At 40.9% G+C, this 17,277-nt stretch overlaps 1 protein-coding gene across 5 annotated transcripts in view; it reads right to left on the bottom strand.

Annotated features, from left to right (window-relative positions):
• Positions 1-1,389: 1,389 nt before the first annotated feature.
• The window catches only part of LOC103467253 (pleckstrin homology domain-containing family G member 4B-like), a 38,882-nt gene continuing 22,994 nt past the window's right edge, over positions 1,390-17,277 (bottom strand). For 2 of the 5 annotated variants that reach the window (XM_081608865.1, XM_008413466.3), the window contains exons 3-25: positions 15,184-17,260; positions 14,893-15,087; positions 14,486-14,606; positions 13,981-14,074; positions 13,538-13,624; positions 13,264-13,377; positions 12,518-12,616; positions 12,255-12,406; positions 11,927-12,065; positions 11,094-11,216; positions 10,806-11,003; positions 9,682-10,361; positions 7,986-8,420; positions 6,341-6,590; positions 6,142-6,231; positions 5,768-6,070; positions 5,513-5,683; positions 4,909-5,086; positions 4,698-4,826; positions 3,479-3,745; positions 3,119-3,351; positions 2,786-2,835; positions 1,390-2,436 (exon numbers count right to left, since the gene is read on the bottom strand). In XM_081608865.1, coding sequence (XP_081464991.1) covers positions 2,806-2,835; positions 3,119-3,351; positions 3,479-3,745; positions 4,698-4,826; positions 4,909-5,086; positions 5,513-5,683; positions 5,768-6,070; positions 6,142-6,231; positions 6,341-6,590; positions 7,986-8,420; positions 9,682-10,361; positions 10,806-11,003; positions 11,094-11,216; positions 11,927-12,065; positions 12,255-12,406; positions 12,518-12,616; positions 13,264-13,377; positions 13,538-13,624; positions 13,981-14,074; positions 14,486-14,606; positions 14,893-15,087; positions 15,184-17,260 — 6,165 coding nt within the window. In that variant the 3' untranslated portion in view covers positions 1,390-2,436; positions 2,786-2,805. Of the gene's footprint in view, positions 2,437-2,785; positions 2,836-3,118; positions 3,352-3,478; positions 3,746-4,697; positions 4,827-4,908; positions 5,087-5,512; positions 5,684-5,767; positions 6,071-6,141; positions 6,232-6,340; positions 6,591-7,985; positions 8,421-9,681; positions 10,362-10,805; positions 11,004-11,093; positions 11,217-11,926; positions 12,066-12,254; positions 12,407-12,517; positions 12,617-13,263; positions 13,378-13,537; positions 13,625-13,980; positions 14,075-14,485; positions 14,607-14,892; positions 15,088-15,183; positions 17,261-17,277 lie in introns of those variants that run through there. The other 3 variants (XM_081608866.1, XM_081608867.1, XM_081608868.1) reach the window with 3 other exon arrangements.

Below are 17,277 nucleotides of genomic sequence, written 5' to 3'. Positions count from 1 at the left end.
CTCACGTTCTGAATTCTTTCCCTTCGAGACTTTGGAAGGAGATGCACGAAGAAGCCCAAGGAGGTTTGAGCTTGGTGAAGAAGTCTACTTTCCAAAACTTACCGAAGTAGCACTTCCTGAAGAAGCCTGCGGTAAATGATCTTTTGAAAGATGACTGCTGCCAGAGGAGCACCTGCAGAGTTATGAGCTGGAAGGTTAATATTGTTATTCTAATATTTTAATTTAATAAACAAAAACAAATTATTCCGGAGATATTAGTAATTACTAAATTATTTAGCTTATTTTGTGTTTATTTTTGTGTTTGTTTTAACCTGGCTATACGGTATAACATAAAAAAAAAAAAACTGTTAGCATTCTTTGCTCGCATAGATTTTTGGTATTTTCTCGACTGGAAATGTCAGTAATGTTAAGCTGCGGGTGTAGTCATTTTAAGAAATACACTTATTCTAGTTAATGACATTCACTTTTGTTGAATTTAGTGTCAAATTCTTGGAAATCTAGCTTGTCCTTGGTCCATTTTAAATGTGCTGATAAACAATGGTTTCCATGGAAACATTTAATAAAATAAATGATATTTAATATTTCTATATTAAAAAGAACCCTTTTGTTTCCTATACAGCTATTTTTCCAAGGTAGGGACCTTTAGACCTGTTAAAAAAAAGACAGCCAGGAAATCTAAAATGGGTGAAATGATTTGAAAATTAAGAACAAAGTAATTTGAATCTGTGAAGGTGGCTTGATGACTTTTGTGTCCAATTCTTGTAAATTTTGACCGGTACATACCTCCCCTTTCTGCTTTGGACTCACTCTGATGCTAAAAAAAATTAAAATCTTCCATGTTTAGTGAAAGTTTGTGGTCAAACCTAACGGGTCTTTTGACCCAGTTATATTTTCATCCTTGAACCCATTTTGATAAAAAGAAAAATAACCCCAGGTCATGATGCTGCCACTACCATCATTCATTTGTCATGATTTGTGGTTGATTGTAGTGAGAAAGAACGCTGAGACCCAGGTTGAAGAAGATGAAGGTTTAATGTAGAAAACAGCTCAACGGACCAGATGCAAGCAGCTCGGGGGAAAACAGACAGGCGACGTGACACTAGGGAGACTAACAAGAGACAAAGACAACAGGTGGACTTAAATACACAGGGAGGGTAATCAGGGAATGAGACACACCTGGGAAGCAATCAACAGGGAAGACAGGACAGGGACAGGAAACCTCAAAAATAACTACACAGAAAACACAGAACACAACATCATTAGCAGTATGATGTGCTTTTGATGTCTTTGCAGCCTAGTTTTTGGAGTCATGTACCAGCAGTCAGGTTTGGTTCACTGGGCTAAAATAAAGAAGTTTAATAAAGAGATAAATAAAGGGATCAGCTCCCATCTGGTATCACATTCTCATTTTATTGCAATCAAACATTTTAAACTCAGAGGGAAGAAACCTGACATTCAAACCAGACACTGCTTACAAAAGTTAAAAGAAATAAGGTAGTATAAAACTGAAAAAAAAAAGACATTCACATAAGTTATATAAAACACAAAGTATGAAAACGATGGTCTAATATGTCATAATTTGCACATGCACATTTTGTATGAACAGCAAAACAAAATCCAGACACTTTCAAGTGTACAACAGTAGGCTAATGTTTAAGACAATATGAAGAAAAAAAACCAAACACTTAACTAAATCCCAAAAATTAGGTGAAACTGATTTGATTTGTGGATCCCGGTGGGTTTTGACTGCTGTCTTGCAATTGTGCATTCTTCTGCAGAAGCTTGAGTTTCCTTCTTGAAGATCATGCATATATAGTCATCCCAGTCCTTTTGGATGCGTCTAAAATATAACACAACTCAAACACACAGGCTAGTGGTCTGTCCCATCAGAAGAAGACAAAAGACATTCACAACAATGTCGGAACAAGCATTAAATACTGAAAGGCACCACATTAACAAAACCTTCAAATTGAAAATTGGAAAAAGTACAAACATTTACTGTGTATTTGGTAAATCTTTTTCTTACAAAAAAATTTGCCAAGCGGTTTCAATTTTTCCACAGTACCAATGTCCACATACTTAACTCCACTTAAGGTCAACCTCTTCTTTATGTCTTCACTCTGGACAGTGGGCCGATGTAAACACTGACCAAGCTAACCTTGGATAACAATGCTGGTCTTGGTGACGCCAACTTGTTTAATAAACTTGTTTGATCCCCGCAAATATAAACCTGCAAAAATTGTGCATGACAAGATCCCACACTGGTGGTATCTATAGTTTTGAGACACCAAAACCGATTCAATAAATAAATAAAAAAATACAGTCTTTTTGATAAGAAATAATGGCTGTGAAGCCCATAGAAATGTTTCCATGCATTCAATCCTTCTGTCTTCATAGAGTCTGCAGCAGGCATCAGCTATGTTATTGACTGCTCATCTGCAAAAAAAAAAAAATTACATTAATTACACCTCCCTTTCTTTTTTCTAAATGATAAAATAAATTAAAATGAAACCTTCCAAAGCCACAAGTCTCAATTATTATTACTCATTAATACATTTCTATTTACCATTTTATAAAATACACAAATGTTATAAAAATATTGCTCTGTATAGAACATGGTTCACATCAGAGATACATCTGCTTGATGAGACATGACTGGTTGATGGCAAAAATATCTACCACCACTTGGTATCATTAGACTGCAAATCGTCCACTGAACCATGACTGGTAAATTCCTATTTAAAACATTGTAAACTTTAAATTTAAGTTGTTAAATGACCATTACCTTCAGTTTAGAAATAAGGGTCAAACTTCCGTTGATCTTCCCAGCTTCCCCTGCAGTGAAAAATACAGTTCAGTTTAATCAAAGATGAAAATAATACCATTATATAAGCACCTAAATTCTTGTTGATATGTTTTGTGGACAATGTCTACTACAGAACTTAGATTTTTTAATAAACAAATAGTATTTATTTAGCAAACCATGAATGCAAACATTCATAACTGTTCAAGGAAAACAAGTAGTTTCAGATATCTGGAGTTCAGAGCAATAGATGTAAATTATATTCAAGACAATGTTAAAATTTCACGACGTTGCTCAGTTCATCTTCAGTTTTACCTGAGGTTTAGCTAGATGTGGAGGTTTGGGGGGGACACCAGGCTTCTTTCTGGTAGCTGCAGGGGAGCTGTTTTTCCTGAGGCTGGGGGTCCGACAAAGAGTTGATTTCTGTTCTGACCTCTGGGACACCGATGAAGAGTCGTCCACTACTTCTCCGCTGATAGCAGACAGACAGCTGTGGTCTGGGCTGCTGTACAGATTCATACTTTCTCCAGACGAGTCAGTGCTCTCGACTGAAACAAAGACATGCACCAAACACAATATAATAATGTCTAAAACTATTAAATTCGACTTTACTTAAGTTGTGAATTTATAACTTCTTTCAAAAGATGTTAATCTAAACCTAAGCAATAAACTCACTCAGAGGACAGCGAGTTTTCCACTGATCACAGTCAGGATGAGGCTGGTGCTGAAGAAGATGATGGCTGTTGAGTTCGTTTTCAGTCAGAGCCTCAGGGGATGATCCAACTCCAGGGTTGGTGTTCCCAAGATAACCAGAAGGGGGCAGCGAACCCCGGCCAGAGGAGGAAGATGATTGGCTGACGGTGGTGGAGGCGGTGCTGCCAGAGCCAATGGAGTGCGGTCGGGGATAATCTAAGCCCCTGTGTGAACAACACGCCACAGGGACTAACGACACACAAATAAATGCAATCAATGAGAATATAACACGTTTTACATTATATATTTAGGTTTCTACTTGGTAAAATGATCAGACAACATGAGACAGATTTTCACTGACATGTTGCTGATACTCAGCTACATTCATACATGAATCCAGCCAGTTAATTAGACTACAAATTTCAAGCTTGATGTTCTCCTAATTAAGGCCATCTATTGGTCACATTTGGACTAATAATGCATGGCCTGTTAACAGGTTGGAGCCCTTTATCTATGCAGCTCCCTCAGAGTTACCTTGGGCCTCTTGTCTGGCTTTGTGATTATGCCTTTAGGTGAACAACTACATCTTGGTAGTTTTGTAGTTGTACCATACTCTTTCTACTTTTAAATCAAGTGGCTAGTGAGATGTTGGAAATTTGGGATATTGTTTTATAATTTAAACTGCTCCACAACTTTATTTTTGACCTGCCTGCTCTGTTCTAAATCAGATTTGTATTTGTACAAAACTCCTCCCAAAAACTATTTTCTATTTTACCGCCACTTTACAGCTTTGTGTTGGTCTGTCTTATGAAACTCCTATAAAGTACATGGATGTTTAGGCTTGCAATGTGTTAAAGGTTTTACAAGACACTGTCTTCTCACTTATTCTAATAAACAAATAATTTGTTCAACTCTGAACAAAAAACTAGCTTTGAAAATTTCACCAAGTCCTTGTGCTTTCACCAAATGTTTACTTCAATTTAGATAAATTGGTCTAAGATGTAATTTTATAACAATGATTTTGTAGTCTCATGTAAAAATGCATCAACTTTATGTCCCAAATAAAAATTTTTCAAATTAAACAAATATTACAAAATAACAGTATTAGCTATTAGATACACTGTAATGCTCTCAGATGTAATATGTGGAGGATCAGGATAATTAAAAATGTATAACACTCTGAATGGTACAAACTTCTTACTTCTCCCAGGCTGGACGCAGCTGACGGCTCGGTCACAAATCGCCGCGTCACTGGGTTGAATATCCATAAAAGGACTGCAACCCGTTCCCATAAACACTCTCTCTTGCAAACGCAGCTCTGGAACACAAACTACGTTCTCAGAATGAGCATTTTTTAAAAAAAGCAAACAAACCTCTAAATATATATTTCAATGTAATATTGTGACAAACACCTCTACTGTGAGCAGCTTGGTTCCACAGAATCCTCTCCAGGTCAGTGGTCCAGGCTTCCTTCACCTCAGTGCTTGAGGCCTTCAGAGTGTAAGTGTCCTCACTTTTCCTCCTGCGGAACCAGATCTCAAAGCACTGACCGCTCACGCCAGAGTTATGGGTCATTCCTATATCGTTTGTCTGGAAAACACACACGCACGCACGCACGCACGCACGCACACACACACACGCACACACACGCACGCACACACACACACACACACAAACAGATAAATGATCCCTGTGCCAGCAGATCTTTGCCAGTGATAATCAAATGTAAGAAATATATGCAAAGTAAAGATTCTACTTGAAATGACAGAAACTAAAAGCTTTAGGAATGCTTAAAATAATAAAGTTTGTCATTTGCTCTGAGGTCATAAAACAGAATTATTTAGAAAAGACTTTTAGGCTTTCTTATGAAGCCGCATTGTCCCAATTTTACTGGTAAAGTGTGACAGTGATGTGCATTTTACTGCAAAATGCACAATATTATGTATGCAAACTTTAATACAAGTAGTCTGTGAACAGACTTCAGCAGCTGTTTGTTTTAAGCCAGTGGATAAATACCTTAAATGACTGTTTGTAGACATAAACATCATTTCCGATATCCGTCCTCTTGGTTTTGCTGAACAGAATCAAATGTTCAAAGAGGAAGACTCGCCGGACGCATTTCTTCTTCCGAAAGAAAACTGTGAACTCATCTTGGCGGATCAGTTCCCCCTGCTCCTTCAAGTTAACCTGACGAAGGAAAAAAAAGTTTCTGTTTATGTCGTCTAACGCTGGCAGTCAAAGCGCGAGCGCTCTGCTCTGCTAATATCTCACATCGCAATCCTGAATGGCGTCCATGGTGAGCAAGTCGTTGCCATGACGCATCTGAAATTGAATCAGGTCTGCAGCAGCCTGGATTTCACTCCTCTCTCTGTCTCTTTCCACGCAGGTCAGATCCGGTGCAGCCAGGCTGCACACGCCGTGTGTGCACACAGCGGTGTCCTTCTGTTTCGATCTGCAGGGTCCAACCAAAGCCAGCATGTCCTGCAGCAGCAGGCTGTACTTGCTGATCCTCTGGATGGGCCTCAGCAGGTAGGAAGACAGATCCATCAGGTCCCCGAGCTCCTGCTGCTTCTTCTGAAATCCCCCCAAGAAGAAGTGTTGTATCAAAACCTACTAACAACAGGCAGGAAATGCGTTAAACTGACCTTAAAGATGTCATGGCGGCGGTGAAGAATCAGCGCATCTGACTGAGGTTTATTCTTGCTGTATAAGGCGTACAGGCCAAAACTCTCACTCTGCAGGAAACCCAGGTTAGGATTATTGTCACAACAAATTTAAACAATCATACAAAAATCTCAAAACTGCACAGTGAGTGAGATAGTTTTTTTTTTTTTTTTTCCTTACGTGTCTGAGAAAGCAGCGGGCCACCATGGCCGGCTGCCTCTCGCAGGCCTCCAGCTCTGGGAGGAAATAGTGGCTGTGGAAGTCGTAAACCTTCTCCAGGTTGCCAAAGATGATCCCCCTCTTGCCTCTGAGATCCTGAGGAATGTCCAACCTGTCCATCAGGGGGAGGTAGTGAGTCAGGATGTAACCCAGAGAGCGCACATACTCCCTCTCGGTGAAAACCAGCTCCTCCATGACATGCTGCACCCTCCTGGCGACACAAAGGGGGATTTAAAACTCCATTACCTTCAGCCAGGTGTAAAGGGTGAAACACAGCATGCTTCAGAAGACATATAAGCGACTATTTTCTTGAGATTTTACGGTTTAGCTGAACTTTAAAAAATATCATGAAAAACTGTGTGTGAACGAGAAGATAGATAAATTATGCAACAATATTTATATCAGATGCATGTACAACCAATACTAGTGGAGATGTATATTTGCATACAGCAAGAAGATGAATTTTTTTCCTTTGCCAGTTAAATGAACTTGATATTATGGCTGTGTAATTTTATCTTTATTAATATATTTTTTCCTCAGAAAGTATTGATTTTTCATCCACAAGTATTGATACATTAAATCCTATTTTGAGTTTTATGTCAAATCCACAGGAATTAAATGACAGCTATACACATGACATTTTTACTCTATTTCACATGTACATTAAACATGACATGCAATGAAACAACCAGTTACAATTAATTAAATAATGAAATGAAATAGATAAACTGCATTATCTAATATAAGTGAATAAGACAAAAAAGGTCAATTTTCTGCATAACCAAACACACAAAGTCACACAATTAACATTTAAACAAAGCAAGTGTATAACAAAAACAACATTTATTACACCATAAGTTCAATTAATTCAATCCAAGTCTATGAAACAATCATATACAGAAACAAAATGTCACCAAAATCACTCTGTCCCTGTCAAATCTTTCAGAAGACCTTTAAATTGTATCAAATCGCACTGTTTGCTCAATATTGTGATATATATCGTATCGTGAGCAGAACACCATGTATTACTACAGCCCTGGTATCATTAATAATGTTTTTTTCTGATAAAATAAACTATGCCAATTCAGTTTAAAATCATGTTTTGATTCTGAGGATGCAGAACAGAAATTGTTCATATGGAACTTCCAAACAGATGCTTCCGTAATTGTTTTGTTAACTTTAAATTAATCAGTTAGAAGAATGTATTTTATAAGTGACACCATCTTATTGATTTACAGTCGTAGGCCTCACCAGCTAAGAGTGCTGATAAATAACACCAAAATAAATAAAAAAATTACAATTTTCTGCCTCTTTGATACATACAAAATATTAGTTGATCATCCTGCAAACTAATCAAATTTCTGGATACTTTGGAAGAGACAGTAAATCTTTCAACTTGAATCTTTAACCTGGAAGTGTTGGAGATTAAGCTTGATAAGATTGCTATTTCCTAAAAACATGGATTAAAATTCAACAATGAAAACACAAGGAGAGAGTACCTGAAGCTCCTCATTGTCAGCTTAGAGACGGAAAGGAGTTCATTAAACTTCAGCGAGTAAAGTAAGTAAGAATGAGAGGCAAGGAAAGTCATTGATAGTCAACTTACAGAGCACTGCTGGCATTCTCCTGTGGACCTGACAAACAAAATGCTCTCCCATATGTCTCCGGGGGCAGGCTGGAGTGTTTACAGCATTCGGCCCCCGCAGCGCCACCGTCGCTCACACAGGAGTTGTCCGAGCAGAAGCTCCCATGTCGGGAAATCTGGAACTTCTGCGCTTCCTGCAGGATGCGGCAAGACGGCTGACCGCGGTGGGAGCAGCACGGCGGCGACTGAGGCCCCTGCTCTTCAGGTGTGGAGCCAGCGGCTGCGGCACTGGCGGTGCACGAGTCCTGGCTCACCGACCTCACTCCGAGACCCCGTCTCCATGGAAACCACTGGCAGCCAACGGGGTGGGACTGAGATAAAGCGGCGGCATCCCTCTCGCTTCTGGCTCTGCTTGTGTGTCTCTTTCGTGCCTCCCTCTCTATTCTCCTGGCTGACCTATTTAAGAATGAAACAAACCAGCAAACGGGTGAGTTTTTACTTTTTACTGTTTCTACAGCCTCCTTTTCTTTTTGGGTCTACATCAAGGCCCTATGTCCTCATAGGGCAGGGTGTGGCAGAGTGTGTTGATAAAGCTACCCGTTAACAAACTGTTAAAAAAATGAAACAATTTTAAAGTCTTTTCACATTGATGTAATTCGATCCTAAATCAAGACTTACTCAATTTGACAGATATAATCATAATTAAGCACACAACTGTCATCTTCAAATTCAGAGACTCTAGAAGGCCACATAAGTAGCTACGGAGGGCCAGATTTGACCTTGAGTTTGACACCTGTGCTTACAGGATCTACTGAAATATTTCCCTTCAACCTCACCAGCTGGAGTTAGTACTGATTTAGGGACTAACTCCAAAGTCATGTAACTTCATTTAAAATGTTTGTGGAGGTTACGAAGAAAACCACAACAATGGATTGTTGGAATTAAGTTTAAATCACAATTTTTTTGTGACACGTTTCATTTTCAACGTATTTTATTGACAGATCAGCAGAAAGTAGTGCATAATTGTGAACTGAAAGGGAAAGGAAAATATTGCTTTTATTGTTTGTGTACATATAAAAATAATTGTAAAAATGTGGAGCGTATTTGGATTCAGATATTTTGAAGAACAAACTTCCGCTGCAAGTGGTTTTGGCCCATCACCAGCTTTGAACCACAAAAATTGAGGATGAACTGAACGGTTTACAGCTGTAGCTATTGTTTCATTAACACCTCTATGCATACTCAACTGTCTGCTGTGGACTTTGGTCTGCAGGATGCTGTTTGTTCTCTAACAAACACTAAGGCTTTCATAGAACAGACGAGTTTATACTGAGGTTTAGTAACAAAGCTGACATCTAAAGGCCTCTGCTTGCACTAAAGTTAAATAAAAACAGTTAAAGCTGTTGAAAATTATGTATCATTTTCTTCAGATTTCAGAATTATGCTCTACTTTGTATTAGTTAATTGCATATAATCCCAGTAAAAAGTATTGAGGACTTTGGTGTTAATGTTTCAGGGCTCTAAATGTGTCTTGAACTCAATTATTTGTGTTAATGGCAATAATAATTAAAGAAAAATAACCTTTTTTTTTTTTTTTTTTTACCAAAATGATTTTGGCAAAAAAAAAAAAAAAAATCTCATCAACCATTATTTTAGGAAAATGACAACATTATAAAAGCTTAAAAGTCAAAGTAGTGCCCAGCAGGAAGTTCATTACCTGTGAGACGACTGCTTTGACTCCTGGTTTGTCCCGGCGTCACTGCTGCCCTCCGGTATGACGGTAATGCTACTGCAGGCTGCTGCTGCTGCTGCTGCATTAGGGCTGCTGCCGTCCACAACTGGCCTCCTTTTACCCAAATCCTCTGCACTGGACAAGACGCCCTCCCACTGAGAACGCTGAGGCCCCGGGGTCGACTGCACCACCAACCTCTGTCCCCCCAGAGAGGCCGTCTGGATGTTGGTGCTCACCACATCCACAAAGTGACCCTCGCAGCTGCTGCTGGGATCTGTTGGCGGATGGCAAAGTTCCTCCAGCTCCTGCATCCTCTCCTGGAGCTGCTGCTGGGCCTCGTGAAATCTCAGCCAGGCAGCGTTCCAGACGTGCATCCCTCGAGATCCCTGCAGGGAGCCGGCGAGGGCCTTCACCTCGTGAAATTTCTCCGGGCTGAAGTGGAGGAACCTTTCCTGGAAAGACTGGAGAATCAGTCGGTCAGGAGAAGCCTGGACGTCGGAGTGGCAAAGAGATGTGGCGTTCAGGCCGGGGTCTTTGCTTTGCTTCTGCACCAGCCGAGTGTTTGTCTGACTGATCCATGAGGTGCTTTCAGGGGACTGGACTGTGAGATTTCTGGCTTCAGTAAGATTCAAATAATCAGTGCACTCGTTGGCAAGCTCCACAGCCTGTTTAAAACAACAACAAAAAACAGAATTTAATTATATATTCTACTCTAAATTTTACCCTAAATCACAGCAAAACACAAAGTCTTACAAATAATTTTTGGTCTAGTTTCTCCTGGAAATATCTCAGTACACTTAAAATAAGACAATGTTGTTTAAAAAAATTCCTATTTCTAGTAGTTGATTATTTCACTTATAACATGGGAAAAATGTCTTATTAGAAGTGAAATAATCTTCCATTGGAACTAAGGCTTTTTCCATCAGTATTAAGAAAATATTGACTTAAAACAAGCTCCTATATCTTGCTGAAAAGTTACTTGTAAGTTTGTTTTGTCCTATGTCAAGTGTACTGACAGGTTTTCACTAGAGATGACCAAAAAAATAAATGCTTGGTAAGATTTTGTGCTTTTGCATTTTGCACTGGGCACTCAAGCATCCCCATCTCACCTGCTCACAAAAATCACATATGTTAACCATGATCTGCAGCTCTCGGCCACATGCCTCCGCCCTGCAGAGGAAGTCCTCCAGGTCCGATTGGAAAGTGCCGATGAGGGTCTTGAAGGTCCCCGTCTCTGGGTAGGAAAGCCCACTCTGCTGGAGTCTCTCTGCCTCTGACACCAAGGACATGGCGTGGTGCCTGCGGTCCTGGGGGACGAAGGAGGGAGGGAGAGGCTTCAGGGAGGCGCACAGACAGTAAAACACAAAGAGAAAGGCATGAGGGAGATTTCAACTCACGTTAGCTTCAATTAGGAAACCAGTGAAGCTGTTTAGGATCTGCTCCATTCTGTCTCCCGAGCCCTCGACTGATTCGACCTCCATTAGGTGGCGCTCTCCCTCTACAGTAAACCATTGCTGAATCTGCAGAGCAAAGTTGTTATTCAGATGAAAACATTTTGAAGCTTTCAGATTTGTTTGAATGTCTGTGATCTAACATGTTATAATCCTTGTACATGAAAAATGACGCAAGATGTAAAAACAGTTTATGACCAATTTAGTTAACTACAGCCTCTCAGTAGTTACTAGAAGAGAGAACTGTATAAATGACTAATTCTCCTTCTTGAGAATGTTATACACCAGTAACGCTGACAGAAGAATAAAAGAAATTCCCCACAGCATGATGGTACTGCCACCGCGCTCGACAGTTTGTAGCAGTGTTTTGGATTTAAAAGCCTCACCTTAATTCATCCAAACATTCTTGTCAATGTGACTAAATATCAAAAATTTTGTCCCGTTTTATTGTTTTAGAAGGCATTTATAATGCCCACCTGAACTGTAGTAAAAATGTAGTAAAAATGTAAGCGCTATACCTAACAATGTAAAAAAAAATCGGAACTAATTCTGCATTAAAAAAAAAATCAAATATCAAGTCAGTGCTATGACAGAATCAATATTAAAAAACGTTGTTTCTTGAATAATTATTCAAACCTTGAAAAAGCATCTCTAAACCTCGACAGTGACACGGGCTGCATGCCGTTCATAGGTGGATGCAACTTCCGTACAGCACTGTAAACATTACCAGAGTTCAGACATGCATGAAAATCAGAGATTACGAGAGAAGCATGACGGACCTGCATGAAGTGTCCCTCCATCTCCCTGAGCTGCAGCAGGTACTCCAGATGTTCCAGTGACGCATTCGTCCTCTGCACCAGGATGTGGGCCTGCTCCTCCACGTAGTTGTACAGACTAGTAACTGAGTCCACTGCATCACTTTAGAAAGAGAAGAGATAATCACAAGTTGTTGAAAGAACATTTCTGAACATTTACAGAGATAAACTCAAGATCTCAACTTCAGTTTGCCTTTATGACTCTGACTTGGAGGAAAAAAAAAATCTTGGTTGTCATGAATGTTCGCTTTCTGTAAGCGTTCAAAACGACAACATGACGATGGTTGGGTACCTAAGGTCCTCACAGTGAGGGTATTTCAAGTCGCTCTCCTTCCTCAGCCGAGCCAGGATGGCCCCGCCCTCCCGCTGCAGGCCGACCAATCGACTGTCCTCCAAGACGTCCCTCATCAGAGTCCTCTGGTCCATCATGCATTGCTGTACAGCCTGTTTGCCAGAGTGTTAACACTTTTACACGTAGAACAGTTATCTCAACCCGAGTTACAAAACTTGCCATAATGGCATCTTTGAGAGGAAAGGAATGGAGAGTAAAATTACCTGCACAGACTCGGTCATCTGCAGTTCCTCTAACTTACTGATGGCTCTCAGTAACAGGCTGGAAGCTTCGTGGAGATTGTTAACGAAAGGGAAAAGTCTCTGAAAATCAAAGATTTGGAGATGCATGAATGAATGATTACCTGTAATAGAGAGGATAATAGGGTTCCTGCACATTTTCACTGAGATATTCTAAACATACATTGAGTACAAAATATTAACTTTGATATTGTAGTTGGGTTTTGATTTTTTTGGTTTGTTTGTTGTCATCAGGAGTAACTTATATCTTCTCTTCTTCAAATTGTTAAACACATTGAGTTACCTATAAAGACCAGATTCAGTCTTTGCACAGTTTGGGTACTTTGATTTTCTTTTGTACAAATTAAAAATCTATATATTAGTAAGCAGCTGAGGTCCAGTTTAACTACAATTAAACTGGTGATTAAACAAGTAGTGTGTGCATTCAGTCCTCAAGTTAAAAACCAAAGTGCTGATGAGTAAAATGTTAAAACTGAAGGAAAGTGAGGTTTGGCAAGTCAAAGAAAAAACATAAATTTAAGTAAAAACCATTGCATTTACTAGAAAACATTAGATCTACGTTCTTTGAAGAAGAAAATAAGTTGGGAAAAGGAAACGTTTTCCCGCACACATTTGGTTTTTTACACACATATGAGCAAAGCATAAGTTCCCTACTTATAGGTAAAGTCAAGCAGAAAAACAAAATCAATCATATGATATTTAATTCCTACCTGATGAAGCTCCAACCAGTCACAGTAGCCATGAGCTGTGCCATCCAGACCGAAGCTCAGCTGATTCGCCTCCACCAGCTTGAGTAACGCTTTCATTGATGTCACCAAATCAGTCTGCATCAACATTAGACACATATGTCACTTCTTTTTACAATATCCCTCAAATCATATCCATTCTGTGATGTCCCTTGTGGCTTAAGGCTCAGAGACGATTGTGAACACACATCCTCAGCACAAAACGCAAATGCAGGGTGTTTGGATGAAATAACTCAACCTGGATGCCGGGACATCTTTCTGGCTGAGGGTTGTTGTCTTTGTCCACCAGCAGAGCCAAACTATTCACAGCATGAGGTGACCACTCCTGGAACAGGTTAACACAAGTTACAACCTTTTAACAATTTTGTTGAATTAAGCTGATAAAAAAAAATGCAAAGCAACATCAATAGTCAACCCGGTAAAATTCCTAAAATAAACTTTTTTTTTTTTTTTAAAGAATGTTTTGTGTTTAATAATTAGGTAATGGTTTGTGTTTGTAGTAGTTTGAATTTTTGTGTGACTTTTGCATAACCTGTTGTATTTTTACTCCAGGCTGTCGTACTGTGCCTAACATTACTTACCAGTCTTTAGATGCTAATAGTGGCCCTCCAGTCACATATTACATGTAAACAGTAATTAACCTGCAGCGTTCTCCAGAAATATACTTTGTGTGCTTCTTACATGAAGGGCCATCAGAGCCTTGTAGAAATGTGGTTGAGGATTTTTCTTCCTTGCGTCAAATATTAACGTCATTCCGGCTTCTCTGATTTCTTTTCTGCAAACAGGCACAAGCAAAAGTGCTTTTGGACTGATGTTGACATACATGGCATCCTGGTAAAACTTAGAATAGAGTCCAAAAATGATTCATACTCCTGGAAAATTTGATTCCAAAGTGTTATTATTTAACCAAGATGTTTGTTTCTAATAGGAAATAAGAGGCTTCTCTCAAAAGATAATAAAAAAAAATTAAAAGAAATATCAGTTTTGACATTAAATAGCTTTCATCCGTTTTTATGTACGTTTTATTAAAAGCGTGCGTGTAGACAACTGACCACAGACCTGTTTATCGACACTGAAGCCACTGCAGACACTAAAACACTAAAAATGAGAAGTGAGTGTCTGCCACAAACCAGTTCCCATGTTGTTGATTTTTCAGGCTCCACCATCTGAGACGCTTCTTTCTCACCTGGTGATGGAGTAGAAATAGAGCAGCATCTGGAACAACTCGTGGCTTGTCACTGTTGACTCCCATCCCTGATCGTGTCCGTAGAGTTCAACGATCGCCCGGCCTGTCCTGTCTCTGCAGCCTGTAGTGGACGGAGGGAATCAGAAGTTGTTGAGTCAAATAATGTAGTCAGGCTTCATCTGAACCAGGTAACCAATCTCTAAAAAAACTGATAGATGTTTGGGTAAACTTTGGTAGACGGTATTTTATCATCTATGAGATAATTATGTTTACATGTGTAGGAATACATTTTTAGTGTTCACTTTGTAATGTGAACGTTTTTGGTCACCCTTTGCTTAGAGGTGTTGAACTATAACATGCACAAAGATTTATATCTGTGGTTAAAGCGGTAAGAATTTTTAAATGACCTGTGAGAGAGGCTAACCCAGAGTAAACTGGATGGGCTCTGGGGTCTGGTGATCCCAGAGGGAGGTGGTCCGGTCTGGGGCGACCAGACGCTTGCCGAGAGGTCCTTTTGGTCTCGGCGGAGGATGATGGAGTCATCTGGGATGGGTTCTCCGTTACATGGCTATTGATTCTCCTGGTGCCAAGCTGCTCTGCAACTGCAACACATTTCTTTTTCTTTAATTATTATTGCCTTTTAATGTGTGGTAAAAATGTTCCAAACTGTGATGATGAAAGCAAGAACAGTTCTTTACCTGGAAGAGGATTTTTCTTTCTGTTGATCTTAGGTGAAACCAGCCTGAAGGCTGTGCTGTTTTTACATTTCACCACATGCAGCTGAGGAATCTCTGCGCGAGGCTCAGAGGTTTCTTTTCTCCGGATGTTTTGGCCTTCGACAATGATCAGTTCACACTTTTCCGAGGTGTCCACCACCGCCGTGGAGAGAGATGAACATCTCCTGTCTGGGTGGGTGTCTCGTCTGTTTTGCGGCGCTGGGGTAGACTTAAAGTTTGGAGCCGTAGTCGTCGAAGTGGTTCTGGTTTGATGGCTTTCAAGATGGTTGAAAGGCATGCGGATCTCAGATGTTTCAGCTGAACTAAATTTCGATCTGCGCTGTTTATTTGAGTCGTCCGGGTACCTGAGACCATCAGCAGCTGACAGAACGTTTGTAGTCTGTGTCCTCATTTCTGACGTTGGATTCGTCGTGCTCACGTTGTGAAAGTTGCCAGAAGATTTGACAGATTGTACTCTGCCATCATTATAGGGCGTGACATTTACTTCTTTTGGTTTTCTGCATGGGACGCAGTTTATTTCTCCTGACTCTTTACAAATGTCCCCACCTAGTTGTGGAGGAGACTGATTACAGCTTCCAGGATCACATCTTGGGTCTTGAACATCTCTCCACAAATCCTCAGCTCTCAGTTTGTCGGCGCTCTGTGAGGTATCCGTGTCCTCCTCCACCACGGCTGGCATAGCCCCTCTGTTATTCTCAGCCCCAAAGGTGACAGGGTTCTGTATGGCGGCCTGGTATGAGTCTCTGTATCGACATCTCAGCTCTTGAGCCTTGGTGACTTTCCCACCCTGTCGTCTGGCCAAGCATGGGGTGCAGGGCTTCTCTGCAAAGCGCACAGTGCGGATACACTGAGGGGGGTCCAGGGAGTCGGAGGAAGGGTGCTCCTTCAGGGAATGGTCACGAACACATTGAGGTCCTGCGTCTCCAGACACGTCTTGTGCTTTTGTCTGAGAATTTACTTCCGACTGTGTGCTGAACGGTTGCGTGATTGGCTGAATTTGCCAATTTGGATGTTTTTGTGCTTTGGTGTGCACTTGCATGCTTTGTAGTTCTTCAGTCAATGACCGATCTTTATCGAAGAGCATTTTGGCCTGCAGTATATCAATGTAGTCCGCTGTTGCAACAGCTACTGGCTTATGTCTGCTCATTCTCTGTGCTTTAGAGTTTCCCTGTTTATCTTCCAATATATTTTCAGACGCTACAGCACCTTTATTCCCAACTTTGAAGTCAATTATATTGCCACCCGAGAGGTTGGGTTTTTCCGTTTTTGCGGCTGTGTTTTGATTTGTCCCAGTGAAGCGACTGTCCCATGTATGCGGGGACACCCAGCCTATTGGCTTATGTTCTGCTTCGCTTCCTTTAATTTTTACCAGCTGCGACAAAGACGAAGTTCTAGCATCTACCAGGCAAAGTGACACAGCGATGCCGTGCTTTGCAGGACATATCCTGGTTTCCACAGAGAAAGCTGCTGGGGAAGATGTTAAAACTGAGTTCTGACTAGTCGCAGGATCACGTTGCCCAGATTTCTTTGAAGAGGAAAGAGTGAAGGTATTATCAGACGAGGAAGTCTTGGACGAATCAGGAAGAGGTGGAGGAGGAGGCGGAGTTAAAGGTGAATTTGATGGAGCAGCAGAGGCCATGCTACTCCCAGCACAACGTGCCAGCTGCACAAAATCAGGCACAGCCACCCGTTCCCATGGCAACCTCACCACGCCTCGTTCAGTAGCGACAAGGCATTGTCTGAGCGGCAACCCCTGGCGGTCCTGGTTGATCTCGTCCAGCCAGCCAGAGCTGAAGATACAAGGATAGGACGTCTCAGGGACCGGGGTCTCCTCTACCACCTCCACGCCAAGCCCCTCCTCCTTCAGCAAGCTGCAGACCACGATGCGAGCTGATTGGTCACAGAATGGAGTCACCTGGAGGTAAAAGTCGCCTGGCTGAAGAAGGGAGGGGTCGATTGGAGCGAGGTGGACGACCACTTGGTCACGTAAACAAAGAGGCCAGCCCTCGCAGAGGAACAGCACATTGGAGTATCGGGCCTGAACGTGGACAGTAT

The sequence above is a fragment of the Poecilia reticulata genome, chromosome 7, assembly GCF_904066995.2.
Source record: "Poecilia reticulata chromosome 7, P_reticulata-male-v2, whole genome shotgun sequence".
Taxonomy (NCBI): Eukaryota; Metazoa; Chordata; class Actinopteri; order Cyprinodontiformes; family Poeciliidae; genus Poecilia; species Poecilia reticulata.
The sequence above is the reverse complement of the archived record's forward strand: the minus strand, read 5'-3'. Positions and strand labels throughout refer to the sequence as shown.